Here is a 17234-nt window from a genome sequence, read left to right as displayed (position 1 = left end):
TTTTGAAGGACTATGCAAAGCTAAAAGCAAGATCGAAAGCCTATAATCTTCTGTTCAGTAGCAGAAATAGAGGCACGAGGCCACCAAGCTGGACAAATTCCAGATTGTAAATCTGTTTTAAAGATAAACCCCTCAAAAATCTTGGATGAATCCATGGTGGAATTTTTCAGAGGAATCCTAGGACGTAATCCTACAGAAACTCTGGGAGAATTTCCAATGGTATGTTAATAGAACAGTTAGAAGTACTGATCAATTATTAATTTGAATGTTTATGGCAGGAAACAATGGAGTGATATTTGAAGGAATTTATAGATAATTCTCTGTTGATAATTTTGGAGGAACACAATAGAGTAACACACTTACACCTGAAGATTTTATTGAAAATAATCGGAGAAATATTTTGAAAATTAGTTAGTAATTTACAGTGCGATGTTTTTGCGTTATCAGAAACATGGCTAACACCTGATGTGACCCTTCCTTTCCATGATTTTAATATTATTCGCCTGGATCGATCCGACTCATATGGAGGAGTGCTTTTGGGGATCAAAAAGCATCACTCGTTCTACAGAGTCGATCTGCCGCCGATGTCAGGCATTGAAGTCGTTGCATGTCAGGTGACTATCCGAGGCAAAAGCCTCAGTGTCGCCTCCATATATCTTCCTCCGAGATCGACGATATCTCGATATATGACCTCTGCGACGACTTCAATATGACAATTCTCAACACTGGGGAAGTTACACGAGTGGCACCTCCAGCTCAAGATGGAAGTCCTAGGGATAGCCGACTAGACCTCTCAATATGTTCAAGCTCGTTATTGCTGGATTGTTCATGGAGGGTAATCCAGGATCCCCATGGTAGCGATCACTTGCCGATCGTAGTTTCAATTTCCAATGGAACACAACAGGCTTCATCCATCGATCTTGCCTACGACCTCACAAAGCACATAGACTGGGGAAAGTACGAGGATGCGATCATTGATGGAAAGTAAGCGGTAAAAGTACTTCCTCCGTTGGAAGAGTATCGGTTTTTATCCGAGTTGATTCTCAACAGCGCTCTTCAAGCACAATGCCGTCCTGTGCCTGGTCCGTCGGTTCGTAAGAAGCTTCTCAATCCGTGGTGGGATGACGAGTGTAAGGCACTCTATCGCGAGAAATCCGCCGCGTTTAAAGACTTCCGGAAACGTGGTTCAATTGACAACTATGAGCGCTATTCTTCCCTTGAACGCAAGTTTAAAAGCTTGGTCAAAGCGAAGAAAAGCGGTTATTGGCGTCATTTTGTGGAAGGATTATCACGCTTGACCTCGTTGAGAACGCTTTGGACCGTCGGAAGAAGAATGCGTAATACATCGTCGGTTAATGAAGATCGAGAGAGCTCTCCTCGGTGGATTATTGATTTCGCTAAGAAAGTTTGTCCGGATTCCGTTCCTGTTGATCGCGTGCGACGAGATATCCCGGTGGATAGGGACGCCATGGATAGACTATTTTCGATGGTTGAATTCTCATTTGCTCTCCTTTCATGTAACAATTCCGCTCCAGGAATGGATCGAATCAAGTTCAATTTGCTTAAGGGCCTACCTGACGTCGCAAAGAGGCGCCTATTGAACTTGTTTAATCACTTTCTGGAGTGTAACATTGTTCCGGATGACTGGAGGCAGGTGAGAGTAATAGCCATCCAAAAACCCGGGAAACCCGCGTCGAACTATAATTCGTACCGTCCAATTGCGATGTTGTCGTGTATTCGCAAGTTGTTAGAGAAGATGATTCTCTTTCGACTGGATAAATGGGTCTGCTGTGGCTTGCTGTCAGATACGCAGTTTGGTTTTCGCAGAGGCAAAGGAACGAACGACTGTCTTGCGCTACTTTCTTCAGAAATTCAGCTTGCCTTTGTTCAAAAAGAGCAGACGGGTTCAGTATTTTTGGATATTAAGGGTGCTTTTGACTCAGTTTGTGTTGATGTCCTTTCAGACAAACTCCAAGCAAGTGGCCTTTCATCAATTTTGAACAATTTTTTGTACAATTTGTTGTCCGAGAAGCATATGAGTTTTAGCAACTTGTCAGTTTCATGGGTCTCCCCCAGGGGTCATGTCTAAGTCCCCTTCTTTATAATTTTTATGTGAGAGACATTGATGACTGTCTCATGGAAAATTGCTCGTTAAGACAGCTTGCAGACGACTGTGTTGTTTCTGTCACAGGACCAACAGCAGCCGAACTACAAGGACCTTTACAAGATACTCTGGACAATTTGTCTACTTGGGCCTTAAAGCTGGGTATCGAATTCTCTGCGGAGAAAACTGAGATGGTTGTCTTTTCAAAGAAACACAAACCTGCCAAGTTTCCGCTTACACTCATGGGTAAGACAATCACTCATAGCTTGTCTTCTAAATATCTCGGGGTCTGGTTCGACGCCAAATGCACCTGGGGGAACCACATTGTGTATCTGACACAGAAATGCCATAAACGAATCAACTTCATGCGAACTATAACCGGAACATGGTGGGGAGCCCATCCGGAAGATCTGATCAACAACCATCCGGAAGATCTGGTGGAACAACCATCTTGTCGGTCTTAGAGTACGGTAGCTTTTGTTTTCAATCCGCGGCGAAAACACATATGCTGAAGATACAGCGGATTCAGTACCGTTGTCTTCGCATCGCGCTAGGTTGCATGAACTCGACTCACACAATGAGTTTAGAGGTACTTGCAGGAGTACAGCCCCTGACAGATCGTTTCGCGGAGTTAACACTCAGGTTCCTTATCCGTTGTGAGGTTCTCAATCCATTGGTTATTGAAAACTACGAAAAGCTGCTTGAACATAACCCTCAAACTCGTTTCATGAGTGTGTACTACTGGTACATGACGCTGGAGGTTAGCCCATCTTCGGTTAACACCAATCGTGATAACTTCCTAGACTTCGACTGTTCCTCTGTAGTATTTGATTTGTCCATGAAGCAAGATATCCATGGTATACCAGATCACTTTCGTTCAAAGTTTATCCCTCCCATGTTTGCAAGTAAATTTGGGCATGTCAGCGAGAACCGGCAATTCTTCACTGATGGGTCAAAAATGGATGATATCACTGGTTTCGGTGTTTACAACGTTTTTCATAGCGTCTTCTTCATGCTTCAAAATCCATGTTCTGTATATGTTGCTGAGCTAGCAGCTATACATTACGCCTTAGAGTACATCAGTTCTCTCCCACCCGAGCACTTCTTCATTTTTTCCGACAGCTTAGAAGCTCTCTGGAGGCTGTTCGGTCAATGAAGCCGGTGAAGCACTCAGCGTACTTCCTGAATAAAATACGCCAAGCATTGAGTGCTTTGTCAAATCGCTCTTACACTATTACCCTAGCTTGGGTCCCTTCCCATTGCTCCATTCCGGGCAATGAGAAAGCGGACTCTCTGGCTAAGGTAGGCGCTAAAGAAGGCGATGTTTACGAGCGTCAAATCGCCTTCGATGAATTTTTTGCATTGGCCCGTCGGGAGACCTTGATCAGCTGGCAACAGAAATGGAGAGACGGAGAAATGGGTAGATGGCTGCATTCCATATTTCCACAGGTGTCGAAAAAACCATGGTTTAAGGGGTTGGGCATGAGCCGTGATTTCATTCGTGTCATGTGTCGGCTTATGTCCAATCACTATTTGTTAAGCGCGCATACCCACCGTATTGGGTTCTCAGAAAGCAATCTCTGTGTTTGCGGCGTGGCTTACCAGGATATCGAACATGTTGTGTGGGGATGCAGTGAGCATCGTGGCATCAGATCCGAACTGACTGAAACTCTCCGGATCCAAGGAAAGCAGCAGAAGCCTGTCAGGGAGGTGTTGGCTGGCCTTGATTTAGAATATATGAATTTAATCTATCTGTTTTTGAAGCGTATCAATATCCGAGTTTGATTGTGTTCGTTCCCTGTCTTTCTTTTTCTCCTTAAAATTGTCCTCTTCTCGTCGTGTCTCCCATAAACAGTTTCTGTTTAGTTTCATTACAGATCTGATTATCCTGTCCCTTCAAGATGAAGCTTAGTAGTCTAAGTAGCTTAAGAAATCCCGATAAATCCTTTCCTTCCCTGTTACAAATGTATTAACTAACCTTAAAACTTCCGCAAACTAACGCAAAGGAAAGATGTCGGCTCTGTTATGCCCTACGGCGCCTGAGCCTGCCAAATAAACGAGATAAGTAAAAAAAAAATATTTTGAAACATATTTAGAAAAACTAGTTTTAATATGAATTCATAAGGAAATTTTTGAAGAATTTATGTTTAAGGACATTTTGACAGATTTGTAAAAATGCAAGACACATGTCAATCAAATCGAAAGGAATTGCACGGAAGTTGTTTCAAGGAATACCGAAATAGAAATTTTAAAAGCAATGTTAAAGGTAAAGGTTCACATGCAGAACTACAAAAATGTCTCGAAATTTTCTACGTTGTCTTAGGTATTTTTAACTGCTTGCGATCTCAGCTCCACGTGGTTGTTCATAGAAGTTTGCTCCTACTTCTCGATTACCTCATGTTGGTCCATTAATTCATCTCTTGTTCATAATTCTGATAAATAAAGTAATTTTTCTCCTACTTCTTTGCTTCTTCCGTTTCAGCTCTTGGACATGTTGAAGTTCTACGCCCGCTTCGAGATCAACGATGAAACCGGCGACCCGTTGACCGATCACGACATGACCCAGATCCACTACTCCAAGATCAAAGCCTTGCAAAAAGCGGCATTTGCCAAGTTTCCGGACCTACGACTGTTCGCCCTGTCCAACGTGGCCAATGTGGACACCCGCGAATCGTTGGAAAAGCACTTTGGTGCCCTGGATGGCAAAAGTTTGAAAGAGATCGCCTGCTACTTGAACTTGGTACCGGAAGAGCTCGTGGCACCTTTTGATTGGCATCGGCTGGATGAACCGTTCCTGAGGGAACTGTTGATTTCCCGGCATGAACGCCGAGTGTCGCAGCTGGATTCACTGAACGAGATGCCACTGTACCCGACAGAGGAGATCATTTGGAATGAGAACATTGTTCCCACGGAGTACTACTCCGGGGAAGGGTGTCTGGCGCTTCCGAAGCTTAATCTGCAGTTCTTGACGCTTCACGATTACTTGCTGCGGAACTTCAATTTATTCCGGTTGGAATCTACTTGTAAGTGAGATTTGTACACTTTAGGAAATCGTTATACTAAGTTTCGTTACGTATTTCAGATGAAATCCGGCAGGATATCGAGGACGCCGTCAGTCGTATGCTTCCGTGGCAATCGGAGGAAGGTGAGGTGGTGTTTGGAGGATGGGCTCGCATGGCTCTTCCGATTCAATCGTTTGCGGTTGTTGAGGTTTCCAAACCGCACATTGGCGAGAAAAAGCCTTCACGGGTTCGAGCGGATGTCAGCGTTACTTTGAACGTTCGCAAGGAGATCCAGGAGGAGTGGGAGAATCTACGGAAGCATGATGTGTGCTTTCTGATCACTGTGAAACCGATGACACCGATTGGAACCAAGTACGATTATAAGGAGCATTTTGTACCGCAAGTTGGATTAGTTCATGTAAGAGGATGCGAAATCGAGGGCATGTTGGACGCCAACGGGCGAGTCATCGAAGATGGAATCGAACAACGGCCGCAATTGACCGGCGAGCAACGAACCTTCCGAGTTTGGTTAGATTCCAATCAGTATCGAGTTGACATGGATATGCTTCAGACGGGTGGAGATGACGTGTATGAAGGATTTAACATAATCATGCGTCGTAAGCCGAAGGAGAATAACTTCAAGGCCGTTCTGGAGACCATCCGTCACTTGATGAATACGGAGTGTGTAGTTCCACCGTGGTTGCACGATATTCTGCTAGGGTACGGTGACCCCGGTGCGGCTCACTACAGTCGTATGCCGGATCAGGCCCGGGTTTTAGATTTCAACGACACCTTTCTGGACATTGACCACGTGAGGGGCAGCTTCCCTGGCTATGAAACGGTGGTAAAGGAAACGGAAGCTAGTAAGATGGTACGTCCGTTCCGGTTGACGTTCGAGGATGTTCCAGAGCAGGTCGACAGTAGCGACGAGGAGGAGGATGAAAAGAAGGTTGAGCTACCGAAACGGATCTTGGTGGAACCGTACGCGATCCCAAAACGTGGACCTTATAAGTACAACGAACCGAAGAAGTAAGTTTAAATTTATGTTTGCTTGTGTATAATATTGTAAAGTTTTTTGCCTTTATTCTACCTCAATAGCACAAATTTACCTTATCCCACTAACCCAATATCCTCTCCATGACAACCGTGGAGATGCAGAGGTGATCTCGGTCTCTAGTAACAACGGTAGTCACACTAACATTCCTTCCCTTCCCCGATGACCGTAAGGACGTGGCCGGCGCCGTTATTGACTTTTAAATTTGAGCTCTCGATTTGTGCACATTGAAGAATGGTAAGCTAATCCCAAGCCCCATTCATTAATTCCCTGTGCAACTTCGATTGTTCTGGTCAATCACGGAGTAGCAACTACGAATTGTACGGTCATCTATGCTTATGCTTATGCTTTATTCTACCTCAATAGCACAAATTTCGATGAAATTTTACCAACAATATTCCGCCAATTGACTCGGTTTATAAGGTTTATAACCTCTTTTACTCCTTGGTTGCGATACATGCTTTTCAGTTCATATTGCACCTGGTCAATGAACATAGAACACAGTTTCCTCTAGAGCCAACGATTTCCACAAACGATGCGCCTTCGTATTTCACCATTAACGTTGTTAACCGTCAATAAGGATCCGATGAGACTAAATAAACCGAGATATCTATCGACACCATACCGAAATGTATTCCTCAAGAATCACTAGTATGGCGTGAACAGACCACAATTTGAAATCGGTATATCTCACAATCTGTAAAGTTGTTCTGGTAGAGCGCTTTCTAATGGTACCTCATTTATTTCGGAATTTGACCGATAAGTGGCGCTAGTAGGCATGAAACTTTTTTTTTTTTTTGTTTTGCTGATATCTCAGGAGTCTGTCCATTTAGAAAGATGGCGTCTGCGTTACACTTTTTCAGACGCTCAAGGGCTATCATGATTTAAGCCAAGAAATTTGAGATACTACAAACTTGGGACCAAATGCAGTTCTGGAAGTAGTGCCAAATCTAGAGCCGAGTAGGACAAACCTGAAAATGGCGCCTTCGAGCAAATTATTCAGTAGCGCAAGAGCTATCATGATTTATGCCAAGTTACTGGAGAGTTTGCTACCAGGTGGCGTTAGTGATCATGAAACTGCTTAGTCGATACTTCAGGATCCAGACTATTTGGAAAGATGGCAACTCTAGCAAAATTATTTAGTAGCTCAAGGGCTCATTTTCTTAGCCAATCTCGAATTTCAAACATCAATTAAAAATAGCCTTTGTGCAACGGAACAACTCTGCCGAAGACGCCATATTTCCGGGTGGTCAGGCTCCTGAGATATTTGCAAAACAAAACTTTCATGCCCACTAGCACCACCTGGTGGCTAAATTCTGTATAAAAATGACCACCATAAAGAACATCAAAAGGTTAAAGCGCATATTTTGATGCAATGCACAGTGGGACGGATTGAGGTTTTAGGAGGAAAGATGGAACTCACGTCTTCAATTGTGATTTTACGTAAAAATGATGTTCTACAAAGTTGTTTCTATTATAAAAACAATTTTTTTGGTCGGAACGAAAATTAGGGTGGCCCTTTGTAAAAAAAGATAACCATCAAAACTTTTTTGTTTTAAGGAATATTGAAATAGTTTATTCTACAAAGTTGAAGATCGGAAAATTTTAAGCTGATTTGACAAAAAAAAAATTTTCTGGCTCAAAAATTGACCGTTTTAGAGCATTTTTCGCTATTGATGTAGGGTGGCCCATCAAAAATTGGTTGTTGTGTTTTATTTTTATTATTTCAATTTTCTCAGCAAAACTGTCTTCCCATCATTTTTCGAGCTAATTGAAACGCAAACATAAAAGATATAGCTTATGGAATCAAATAGATACGAGAGTGTTTTCGTAATGAAAATTTAATTTACTTCCTTGGACATAAAGTATCATCGATACTAATACATACGATACACGAATGCAAAATGACAAAAATGGCAAAGAAAGCTCTTAGTTAAAAACTGTGGAAGTGCTCTTAACAACAATAACCTGAGAAGTATGATCTGTTCCAGTGGGGACGCGATGCCAAAAGAAAAGAATATTGATACAATTTTTTTCTGATGAAAAATTAAAGACTTCTCAATAACAAAAAAAAAATTCTACATGTTGGTTTAGGGAAAACAAGAAAAAAATGTGTTGACATGACGATAGCTTTAAAATGTGAATAAAAATCGTATTATTCTTCGATGGATCTGTTTGCTAACGATATGACTGGTTCATATGTTAATAACCGTTAATAGCCTTAATTAGTAAAAACATCTAAACATGATGCAACATGATGATGGGGCCCAGATAGCCGTAGCGGTAAACGCGCAGCTATTCAGCAAGACCAAGCTGAGGGTCGTGGGTTCGAATCCCACCGGTCGAGGATCTTTTCGGATTGGAAATTTTCTCGACTTCCCAGGGCATAAGAGTATCTTCGTACCTGCCACACGATATACACATGCAACAATGGTCATTGGCACAGTAAGCTCTCAGTTAATAACTGTGGAAGTGCTCATAAGAACACTAAGCTGAGAAGCAGGCTCTGTCCCAGTGGGGACGTTAATGCCAGAAAGAAGAAGATCTAAACATGATCAAATAATGCATTTAGTTATTCTCCTTAATCTAGGCTTGAAAGTCAGCGTCATAATCAGGAATCGTACTTTAGTAATATACCGTTTCAGATACGATATATCTCCTACGGTGGACAAATTACTTGTAAACGGATTTGCAGCAATTAAGCATTCGTAACTTCCAATCAGAATGTTTCCCAAAAAACCTGACAAATCCCAAAACAGAAGTATTTGGATGTTTGGGAGGAGCCATGCCGGGAAATTCAACCGTGTGGTAAATTTAGAATATATTTTCAAAAGACTTTTCTCCTTATTTTTATTGCTGAACTCTTTTGACGTTTGTTTTCTATGAAAAATGTTTATAACTTTACACCGACAAAATTGTACAGACCTCAAAACATGAGTCTTAATCGGCTCTAAAGATGAAGGGAAGACAATTTTGCTGAGAAATCTAAAAAAACATACAAAAACCTATTTTTGAAGGGCCACCCTACATCAAAAATGCTCTAAAACGGTCAAATTTGAGCTGGGAAAAAACTTTTTTTGTCATATCAGCTTAAAATTTTCCGATCTTCAACTTTGTTTAACAAACTATATCAATATTCCTTAAAATAAAAGAGTTTTGATGGTTATCTTTTTTTACAAAGGGCCACCCTAATTTTCGTTCCGACCAAAAAAATTGTTTTTATAATAGAAACAACTTTGTAGAACATCATTTTTACGTAAAATCACAATTGAAGGCGTGAGTTCCATCTTTCCTCCTAAAACCCCAATCCGTCCCACTGTGCAATGAGTTTTGTTATCAATCCACCTCGTAGTGAGATGGTGTGATCCCTTCCTTAGCCTTCTGATAAAGCTCGCGGCTATACAGGAAAGTTTTTATGTTTTTAATTTATTTGTTAGTATCATTCCAAACATTACATTCATTTCTTCTATCTAGGTGTTCTGTGTTATTAGACAACACTATCATCCTAATTTGGTAAAACAAATTTAAGATTTTATTTTAGATTTTGTCAACAACATATTACATTTCATTTGCCATAGCAGTTCAGTTTTTTTTTTGCAGGTGAGATAATTTCCAAAAGGGTTTAGAGCCAGTATCGTAATTGAGAAATTTTGTTTTCAAAATTTTAGTTTCTTAATTGAGCAAAACGTTTCTTGATTTCTTTCTGCAAATCCTGCCATATAATTTTCATAGCAGGATCGCGAGTGCGTTGAAATTGCCTTCTCCTCGCGTTTTTAAGACGGATCAAGAGTTTAGGATCATCGTCTATAATCACGGATTCAAATTTTACTTCACATTTTGGAATTGCAATGCTCCTGGCTTCAACTGGAATTTGTTAAAGTTTCAAGAGTATTGTCAATATCAAGTTTTGTTTGTAATTAAATGTTAACATCAAGATTAGAGTCAATATATGTTGCATACATATTCCAGTCGACTCGACAATAATTGAAAGTGGAGCTGATAGGATTGAGAATCAAAATCAGCATGAGTAATTAATTGGCTACAAAGATGATTAGAGTCGGTTAAGACCAAATCAATCGTAGAAGGGTTTCTAGAAGAGGAAAAACATGTTGGGTTATTAGGGTATTGAATTAGGAAATATCATGAAAAACACTTATCAAATAAAATTCTGCCGTTGGAATTACTTTGAGAATTATTCCATGACCGATGTTTGGCATTGAAGTCGCCAATGACAAAAAAATTGACTTATTGCGAGTCAATCTTCGCAAGTCATTTTCAGGGTGGCCAGTGAAAAGTCAATTTCAAATTCCCGGTTTTCTCCCGGTTTTTCCCGGTATTTCAAAAATATTCCCGGTTTAATTATATGCTAAAAACTATATTGCGAATTTTTGTGTCATTTCAAACGACTTTTAAGTACGAGTTTTTTAGTCATAAACCAAAGCATTTCCATTAGGGGTAGATGGAAATCAGATATTTTGCTGCGCATTCAAATTTCCTGGGTTTATTCTGATTCTGCTAAATTCCAGTTTGATCTATGAAAGCTCAGTGTTAAAAAAAGTTTGACCCTTGTTTATATGATGGGATCGAGTAAATTTTTAAATGAATCATAGTTTAAATTTTAAACGGTCACAGATTTGGTAGACATAAAATTGTTATGTATGCAACTAGTTGCAAAATAAAGATTTTTTCAGCACGAGTCGTACATTTATCCAACGAGGCTCGCCGAGTTGGATAAATACGACGAGTGCTGAAAAAATCGAGTTTTTTGCAATAACGAAAAATGCCGGTAAAGTTGTAATTTTGGGGATATTTCAAGAAAATCACATGGCCATCCATGCGTTGTAGCAACTCAGTATTTCTCAATCAGGTAGGCTGTGGGAAGACTGTCACAAATTTTCACACTTTCAATGCTGATTCTACTTTCAAAGACAGACCAGGTAAGGGCTAATTATTTACTGGATTAGAGCAAGTGGTAACATTTGTATAAAGAACATGTTCTTGACTTTATTGACTAACTTGGGATTCGAATTCAGAAGCTTTTGTAAGAATCCACTACAGTATAGATCGTGCTGGTTAAAACATTACATGGTATGCAAAATTTTCCCGGTGCTAATTGAAATTCCCGTATATTTCCCGGTTTTCTCCCGGTGATTCTAAATTCCAGGCTTTTTCCCGGTTTTCCCGATTTCCCGGTGCGCTGGTCACCCTGCAGTTTGGAGCAAATTAACTTGCTGTCCAGAGCATTGCACAAAGGCAAATATATCAACCAAGCTGTGTTTCAACTTAAACACCTAAAGGTTCAAAAACTTTAGTTTTAAATGACGAAAACAGTTGATGTTTATACGCCTATGAATGATGATTGCAACTCTCCCACATGCAGCATCAAGTCGATTATTACTATAAACAAAAAAGTTGGGATCTCTTTTCAGTTTGGATCAGGGTTGTTAACGTTAATCAACGATTAACGCCGTTTCGTTGATTCGTTGACGTTGATTTCAACGATTTAACGGAACTACCGTTGATTTTCAAGAGCCGTTGATCAACGATAAAGTTAACGTATAGCGTTGATTTAACGTCAACGACAAAGCGTTATTACTCGAGTTAAATTTTTCGTCTTGTGACCAGGCGACCTGTTGTATTTTTTTTTCCAAACTTTGGATCCAGGTTTCAAATACGTTTCAGTAATAACTGCCATATGCACGTTATTAGCTGTAAGATAAACGAGCTATTAAATCCGTAGTTTGTTCTATTGTATGGGATGCTCAGTAGGGCCACGTTGAGAAGTCGACGAGGGATGTTGATGAAAATTTTTCCGAGAAGTTCAGGTCTGTCAATGTTATTTTTAAGCAGGTCGAAGATTAACAGTCGTTGCTGCTTCACACGCCTTGCCGATAAAGATTCCAAGTTAATTAACTGGCACCGGTCAGAATAGCTCGCGGAAATTTGTAGGGTCATGTCATGATAGGTTACGCCAGGTTTTACAAACTTTCCGCGGACCCTTAAAGTTGATGATCTCTAAACAAAAGCTCATGAACACTTTTCAAAGATCATTCATAAATCAACAGATATCCTTGACATACATACCCGGCAGCACTACGATGAACACCTGAATGGCACGGAGAGCACAGGCGCCGAGGGTCACGACAGCGGAGGAAGTGGCTACGTCAGCACGGCGGATGAAGGAAACCAACCTGCCCCCACATTGAGGGAAGTTAAGGATGCCATCAACCAGCTCAAGAACAACAAGGCCGCTGGTAAGGATGGTATTGGAGCTGAACTCATCAAAATGGGCCCGGAGAGGTTGGCAGCCTGTCTGCACCGGCTGATCGTCAGAATCTGGGAAACGGAACAGCTGCCGGAGGAGTGGAAGCAAGGGGTCATATGCCCCATCTACAAGAAGGGCGACAAACTGGAATGTGAAAACTATCGTGCGATCACTATCCTGAATGCCGCCTACAAAGTGCTATCCCAGATTATCTTCCGTCGTCTATCACCAATAACAAATGAGTTTGTGGGAAGTTATCAAGCTGGTTTCATCAACGACCGCTCGACAACGGACCAAATCTTCACTGTACGGCAAATCTTCCAGAAATGCCGTGAATACCAAGTCCCAACGCATCACCTGTTCATCGATTTCAAAGCGGTTTATGGAAAATCATGGACGAGTACAGCTTTCCCGGGAAGCTCACAAGACTAATAAGAGCAACGATGGACGGTGTGCAGAATAGCGTGAAGATTTCGGGCGAACATTCCAGTTCGTTCGAATCCCGCCGGGGACTTCGACAGGGTGATGGACTTTCGTGCCTGCTGTTCAACATCGCGCTAGAAGGTGTCATGCGGGTTCAATAACCGAGGTACGATTTTCACAAGATCCAGTCAATTTGTTTGCTTCGCGGATGATATGGATATTGCCGGCAGAACATTTGGAACGGTGGCAGACGTGTACACCCGCCTGAAACATGAAGCGAAAAAAGTCGGCCTGGTGGTGAATGCGTCAAAAACAAAGTACATGCTGATAGGCGGAACCGAGCGCGACAGAGCCCGCCTGGGAAGCAGTGTTACGATAGACGGGGATACTTTTGAGGTGGTTGATGAGTTCGTCTACCTCGGATCCTTGTTAACGGCTGATAACAACGTTAGTCGTGAAATACGGAGACGCATCATCAGTGGAAGTCGCGCCTACTATGGGCTCCAGAAGAAGCTGCGGTCGAGAAAGATTCACCCTCGCACCAAATGTACCATGTACAAAACGCTTATAAGACCGGTGGTCCTCTATGGACATGAAGCATGGACCATGCTGGAAGAGGACCTGCAAGCACTTGGAGTGTTCGAACGAAGGGTGCTTAGGACGATCTTTGGCGGAGTACAGGAAAACGGTGTGTGGCGGCGGAGAATGAACCACGAGCTCGCTAGGCTCTACGGCGAACCCAGTATCCAGAAGGTTGCGAAAGCCGGAAGGGTGCGCTGGGCAGGACATGTTGCAAGACTACCGGACAACAATCCTGCAAAGATGGTGTTCGCGTCGAATCCGGTTGGCACAAGAAGGCGAGGAGCACAGCGAGCGAGGTGGCTTGATCAGGTGCAACAAGATCTGGAGAACGTGGGCCAAAATCGAAGTTGGAGAGACACAGCCATGGACCGAGTAAATTGGCGTAACATCGTTAACGAGGTTTTATCAAATTAATTGATGTAACACCAACTAAATAAAAATAATAACATACCCGGTAATTTTATCTGTAATCTGTAATCCACCATTCTTCCAAGATCATTCGGAGTCGACTAAAAGCTGGCAAGTCTATCAAACATTTATCCAAAAATCCATAAAAAACTTCTAAAGTATCTCACAAGATTTTTTCAACAAAAACAACTCTAAGATTTTTTTTAAATATATGTCCATGGGTACCTAGAATGAAGATTTATCCGAGAAACGTCGTTTTTTTTGCTAGGTTTGTATTTCTGTTTGGCGTACCAAAAGCTGCAACTGAATTCACGAAGTTCTCAGATAAATTTATGGAAAATATGTTAGAATTTAACCTCTGCAAGCCTCTTTTAATATTCTAAATAACTTTTCTTTAGGCTTTTTAGAAACCAGAGAATTCTCATTAATTGTTGTATTATACTGTTGGAAGGAGATTCTCTTTCTCCCGCGGGTTTCGCATGAGTGTCTCTGCTTACGGGTCTACAACCCCCCTTTTGGCCCTTCATACGGTATTATGAATACTAATTAATATTGAATTGTCTTTTTAACATACATAAGCCTGATTCGCTGCTGACAAGTAATTTCTTGGCCTATCTTGATGCATGGGAAATTTCTGCAAGGAATCGATCAAGGAAGCGCTTTTTTCTGATCGCAGAACGCAGTTGAAAAGGGATGTCAGTTCAAACGGGAGTCGCTGTAGAAAATTTTTGCAAGGAATCGGAGACAAGTTTCTTTAGCGATTCTTGTTCAGCAGCTCTTAAAATATTACCAATAACTCTTCAAAATTCTCGTTTAGAATCTTCGCAGTTTTATCAACGATCACTGCTTTCAAACTTAGAATAAATCGTAGTATCCTATGATATAAATCAACAAATTTGAACTATAAAGCGAAGTATGCACTTCAACAGAAAAGTAATCGGCTATATCGATGCGTGGAAAATTTCTTGCAAGAAATGGTTAAGAAAAGCATTTTTCTTTGATCGCAGTACGCAGTTGAAAAGAAATGCCATTTCAAATGGAGCTCACTCTAGAAAATTTCTTGACCATTTCTGGGGCAGAATTTTTTACTTTTCTTGGGCGGAACAGCATACTTAGCTTAAAGCCTGATTCGTTGCTGACAAGTAATTTCTCGGCCTATCTTGATGCATGGGAAATTTCTGCAAGGAATCGATCAAGAATGCGCTTTTTTCTGATCGCAGTACGCAGTTGAAAAGAACTGTCAGTTCAAATAGGAGTCGCTATAGACAATTTCTGCAAGATATATTTCTTTAGCAATTCCTTTTCAGTAGCAAATCAGGCTTAAGCAAAAAAATGTCAAATTTTCCTGTGAAATTTTATATTTTACCGACAAAATCCGTGAAATCTACTATTTTACCGGAAAGAATCGTGAAAACAAACAAATTTACTGTTACCCTTTGAAATACCGATGAGCAGTTCGGTTTACTGTCACCGAACTTTTCTGTGAAACACCGTTTTTCTGTGAAATCGGCAGGCATGAGGTTCTTTTGTTGTTTTTGCAATCCACTAGCAGGCAGTGATAGCTGCCTCAGTGATAGCAAGCTTGCTTCCTGATCGGTAGATTGGGAGCTCAATTCCCGGTTGAACAATTTTTGATTTTTTTCTTTATTATTTTGTTCAACGATTTTACAAATTCCTTGAGCTGTAGAGATTACGATAAAATTTCACCGTAATCCGTATTATTTTAAAGTGTGATGAATATCTAGAAAATCTCATAAAATCCTGCTGATTATTTCAAGAAGATTTCGCCAATGGTTTGAGTGAAAACCGTGAAAACTTTTTTTTTTCAGTACCGCGAGTAATTTGCTTAGAAACACCCCAGATACATTTCGAAGTTCTCGAAGATCAAGAAACTGGCGAAATATGTCAAAGATTAGCCCTGAAAATGCCACAATTTTTGTACGTATATCGCTAGGAAAGATATTAATTTTGTTTTCCGGCTTGCACTAAAAGCTAGGCTTAAAGCCTCCTATGAACTGTAATTATTTTATCAGTACTGGACTATAATTATTTTATCAGTATTTGTGTAAATTGAAAAGTCGTTTTTCTAATATTGAAGATAAAACTCCACTGACTATGAACTCTTACAAAACAAACGGGGTAAGAAATTCCTCTCATTTGTTTATCAATACTCAAAAAACACTTATTGAAAAACGGCTTCACGGACCGTCTGTGATGTCTTCACGGCCCCCTAGGGGTCCGCGGACCTTCCGGTTGAGAAACTCTGGGTTACGCAATGCAAAACGAAGTTTTTTTTTTTCTGGACACGTTCGATTGACACGATTTGCGTCATTTGGTAGGGGCACCAAATAGGCGAAGCATATTCTAGAATTATTCGTAGAGCACTTTTTCTCAACCTTGGTAACCACTGAAAAACGGCTCGCTGCAAGTTGCTCGTTTTAACGAGCTTTTCACATAATCGGGCTACAGAAATACAGAAACGTGGCTACAGAGCAATACAGTGTCTTCAAAACGTATAAGTCGGTTTTTGTGTTTTTTTTGTTTTTTACAAGGGGGAAATCTGCAAACAGATCCCCTGAGAAGATAACTCATGGAATGCGGGGATGACGCACCAACGACGACCCGCTAAAACCAGCCTATGCACTGTGCATGAGCAATTCGTTTAGAATTGCTCAAGTGGTGAACAGTGCATCGACATGACCCTTGGACTCAGACCCTCATCTCCCCGGAACCACCTTACGGTATTTCTTCGGGAAGGGACCAGTGCATATAGCACAACACGTGTAGCAGAAGTAGCCTAGGCAAACTGCTTCTCCTAGCCGACTTAAACAATGTTACAAGGGACCAGCCTCGGCAGGGCTAATCCTCTGCAGCCAACTCTTGGTCGGCGCGCCATAGACGCTGCAATTCTAACATAATGTGAGTGACAGCCGTAGCTACTGCATTCCAGCACTCGGCATCCGCACACATTCTCTCTATAATATTGTCGGAGGACGTGTCCCCTCCGCATGTAGTGAGCATGCGACCTCTCACAACAATGAAACGGGGGCAATCGAACACGACATGCTCCGCTGTTTCCTCTACACCAGCACAATTGGGGCACGCAGGAGATTCTGAGTGCCCGAACCTATGCAGGTACTGTCTATAGCAACCATGTCCTGACAGAAACTGCGTCAGGTGGAAGTTCACTTCCCCATGGCTTCTACCATACCAATCTGACACATTTGGTATTAGTCGATGGGTCCATCTACCCTTAGTGGAGTTATCCCATTCCTGCTGCCAGCTTCTGAGCGTTTCCTCTTTACACGTGTCGCGGACTCCTCTGGTACCCCTTTGGTTGAAGCATTGAACATCTTCCTTGATAATGAGCCCGATGGGCGTCATCCCGGCTATGAT

General features: G+C 41.5%; 1 protein-coding gene across 1 annotated transcript in view; it reads left to right on the top strand.

The window, feature by feature from the left end:
* LOC5578530 (intron-binding protein aquarius) overlaps positions 1-17234 on the top strand; it is a 303684-nt gene that overhangs the window by 274410 nt on the left and 12040 nt on the right. The window contains exons 3-4 of the mRNA XM_021837321.1: positions 4587-5127; positions 5187-6135. Of these exons, the coding sequence (XP_021693013.1) occupies positions 4587-5127; positions 5187-6135 (1490 nt within the window). The remainder of the gene's footprint in view (positions 1-4586; positions 5128-5186; positions 6136-17234) is intronic.

This window comes from Aedes aegypti, chromosome 1 (assembly GCF_002204515.2).
Source record: "Aedes aegypti strain LVP_AGWG chromosome 1, AaegL5.0 Primary Assembly, whole genome shotgun sequence".
NCBI lineage: Eukaryota > Metazoa > Arthropoda > Insecta > Diptera > Culicidae > Aedes > Aedes aegypti.
Note: the sequence above shows the minus strand (reverse complement) of the source record. Positions and strands in the feature narration are given on the sequence as shown.